General features: G+C 37.8%; 1 protein-coding gene across 1 annotated transcript; it reads left to right on the plus strand.

Moving 5' to 3' along the window:
* The first annotated feature begins 259 nt into the window (after positions 1 to 259).
* On the plus strand, positions 260 to 3227 carry LOC149794355 (ubiquitin-ribosomal protein eL40 fusion protein). Its single transcript, XM_089968507.1, has 4 exons — positions 260 to 419; positions 1618 to 1704; positions 2225 to 2327; positions 3052 to 3227. The coding sequence occupies exons 1-4, from the start codon at positions 317 to 319 to the stop codon at positions 3143 to 3145; spliced, it is 387 nt and encodes a 128-aa protein (XP_089824633.1). The 5' UTR covers positions 260 to 316; the 3' UTR covers positions 3146 to 3227.
* Positions 3228 to 3475: the final 248 nt, after the last annotated feature.

The following is a 3475-nucleotide window of genomic DNA, read 5'->3' on the forward strand; positions in this document are numbered from 1 at the left end:
TGCGTAGGTAGATCTGGGTTTGTGCAGTTTGTTAGGACTTGGGTATAGAGCATTCAGCATAGACCAAGATCTTCCATTCTATAATGCAATGACAGATCAGGGGCTGATTTATAGCAAGCATAATCAGTAACCATGTTGAGAGGCGTATTATAACTAGTCAGGTTGTGCTTTCTGACCTCTGGCCTGTAGAGATCACATGATTGGCAGCCAAATGTTGATCACATATTTATTTAGACTTTTCAATGAATAATCTTGGCAAAATAACTAATGTTCAATTGATTTCTATATTTTTCAGGTGTAGACGAACCAAGTCAACATGCAAATATTTGTCAAGACCCTAACAGGGAAGACCATCACCCTTGAGGTTGAGCCCTCTGACACCATTGAAAACGTCAAGGCTAAAATCCAGGACAAAGAAGGTATTTGTGAAGAAGTGGAATTAATTATATGGTGTAACTAATTATCCCCACACATTTTTAAAAGTAACAGTTGGGGTGTTCTGTAGATCTGCACAATCATGCTAGAACTTTGATCCATACTTTAAGGCACACATGCAAGGAAGGCTTTAATGAAGAAGATGTTGGCTGTAGAATTTTACTTATGTATGTTTAGAACTTTTGGCTTGGTTGACCACTTATTTGATATACCATACAATTATATTTTGTCATGCAATTTTACCATTTAGTGCTGGCAGGTTGCAAAATACACTTTAGGGGCCATCCATTTAGTATATACACATGGATGGGGAAGGGGGTAACTTAAATGCATACACTTGCATATGGGGTGGTATACTGATAATTTATATATACATAGGAAACGGTGGGTGGGGAGACCTCAATAATTTGTCTAGTACGTAACCTGTTCAACTGGGTTCAATCAGTGTTTGAATTTTAGCAGACACTAGGCAAATTGTTTAAAGTTATGCAGCTTATTTCTTCGATGCAGCCAGACATTCAATGTCCATAGACTATTTGTTTCATTAAACACTTTACTATTATTAATCCTTTATGGTTTCTGCCTGGATTAAATATAGGCCATTCTATAGAATGGGGGGTATGCGTCAAGCATATGTATGCAAGTGGGGTGTGTAAAAAAGCATGCACGTGTATAGGAGGAGGGGTCAAGTTTTACCAGAGTTTTGCATACATACTAAATGGATGGCCCCTTACCTTGTATTTTTCCTGTTTTAGACTCATGTCAGTGATCAACTTTCACTTTCTTTGTTTTAAAACAATTGTTTCGATTATCATCAGTCATTTTCCTGTGGACATATTTAACTTAAGAAATGTTTTTTATTTCCATTAAGTACTAAAATAATTGCATTCAAAGTATTAGTTTCCTTGTTTGTTTTGTAGGGCCTGTTTCAGATAGTGATTGTTTCAATCAAAATATAAACTGGGAGTATCAGTCTTCATTAACATCGCAACTCAGAGGCATAGTATGTTTTTACAACAAATTTGAATCTTCAGATGGTAAATGAAGAAAAGGTTACATGATTTTTTTTCTCCACTATTTGCCTGGTAACATTGTTATGGTAATTTTAGCTCCTTCTCCCCCACCACCACCACCACCACCACCACCTGATTTGACAACATTATTTTTACTTTTTATCTTCAGGGATTCCCCCGGATCAGCAACGTCTGATTTTTGCTGGTAAGCAGTTAGAAGATGGCAGGACACTTTCAGACTACAATATTCAGAAAGGTAATGAATAAATATGTACTCTGTTGTTTCTTTAGCCTGCTATTTGGCTGCAGATGAAGTTCAGAGTTGAACTTTTAAAACCATGGTTCACAACTGAATGAAGGTTTTAATAAAGCATGAAGGAATAAACAAATATAACATTCCAAATCGGTGGCATGAAAATTTCACTCCACACATTTGCAAGTAGAGACAGAAAGTGCAAGACACTTTTTCAAAATGCCTGTCCAGTTGGATGTATTTTAAGCAGATCATGTATTGTGTACAGTGTATGATGGGTAAACTGTATGCAGGACTCGTAAAAGCTCCAAGTCCGCCTTCTTGCTGGACAAGTACAACTTAAATTTGTTCCAGCCCCAGAACTCGTTTTTTTAAAATACTTTTTACCGATAAATGTCTACATACATCCTAGCCATATACTTATTATGGCCTCGCAATATGCCAGTTTCTTTGTACCTGTAGCAGTGTATCAAATGTAATTATGTTGCTTTTCCAATATGTATTTATAGTTTCTTCATTTCAGAGTCCACTCTTCATTTGGTGCTGCGTCTCAGAGGGGGTATCATTGAACCCAGCTTGAGAGCCCTGGCTTCCAAGTACAACTGTGAGAAGATGATCTGCAGAAAGTAAGTTATCTCCCATACGCTTCCTTCCCCACCCCACACTTGCTTTCTGTGGTTCTTGATATTAATATCTCATTATTTGCATTCAGCGAAATAACGACACTTGTATGATTGTTACACGCCTATCAGAAGTGGTAACTTTAAATTCCCAAACACAGATTCTTTGATTTTATATTTTAAAAAACTAGATACATTACCTCTCATCAGTAGGGGCCCCGAGTGGTCGAAAGCGCTCACCGTTCCGGATCACTGCCATCTCACCTCTGTCTGCGTGGGTTCGAGTCCAAGGCTCAGCTAGCTTTGGTACATGGGAAAGCCTGCCAGTAGCTTCTTGTGGGTTGGTGGTTCTTCCCTGGGTTTTCCAGGGTTCTTCCTCCACCAGTTATACTGGCCGCCATATATAGCCTATCTTGTGCTGAAAAATGGCATTAAACACAAGAACAACAACAACTCTCATCAGTATATTTGATGTTATTTTCGTCACTTTTCTTGAACAAAATACTGAAATTGTAATCATTACTAGCCTCAATAAATATAAAAGAAGCACAAATTAGTTCATATTTGTTATCTTTAGACTTATTATCATAACTTGATTTGGCATGCATTGCATTAACTGAATTCTGTCCATCTTATTGTGCATGTAAGATTCAGTTTGCATTATTTGTACAGTGGATTTATTGATGGGATTCCTTTTAATGAGCTCTTCTACCTTGTCATTCTATTGCAGATGCTATGCAAGGCTTCATCCCCGTGCCACCAACTGCCGTAAAAAGAAATGTGGGCACACAAACAATCTGAGACCAAAGAAAAAGTTAAAGTAAACAGTGATTGGCTCTGCACTCTTGTTCTGCTTACAGCAACAGAATGAAGATTAATGTCAATAAAGCTGGGTTCAAAGAAGAATTCAGTTGGTTTTTGTTTTTTGCAACTACATTTGAACTCGCATTTTCTTCTGTCCATTCTGAGACCTGCTTTTATATCAATATGGGATGAATTCATTTTAATTTGGGTGGCTCTTGCCGGGGTTTTCTTTGGTTCTTTCTCCACCAGTTATACTGGCCACCATGTATATATTGTCTTGTGCTGGAAAATGGTATAGCTGCAAAGTGTCCCATTTTCCCCCGTATTTCACGTTTTTGGACCTGATTACG

The sequence above is a fragment of the Sinohyriopsis cumingii genome, chromosome 8 (assembly GCF_028554795.1).
Source record: "Sinohyriopsis cumingii isolate HCF-2022 chromosome 8, ASM2855479v2, whole genome shotgun sequence".
Taxonomy (NCBI): Eukaryota; Metazoa; Mollusca; class Bivalvia; order Unionida; family Unionidae; genus Sinohyriopsis; species Sinohyriopsis cumingii.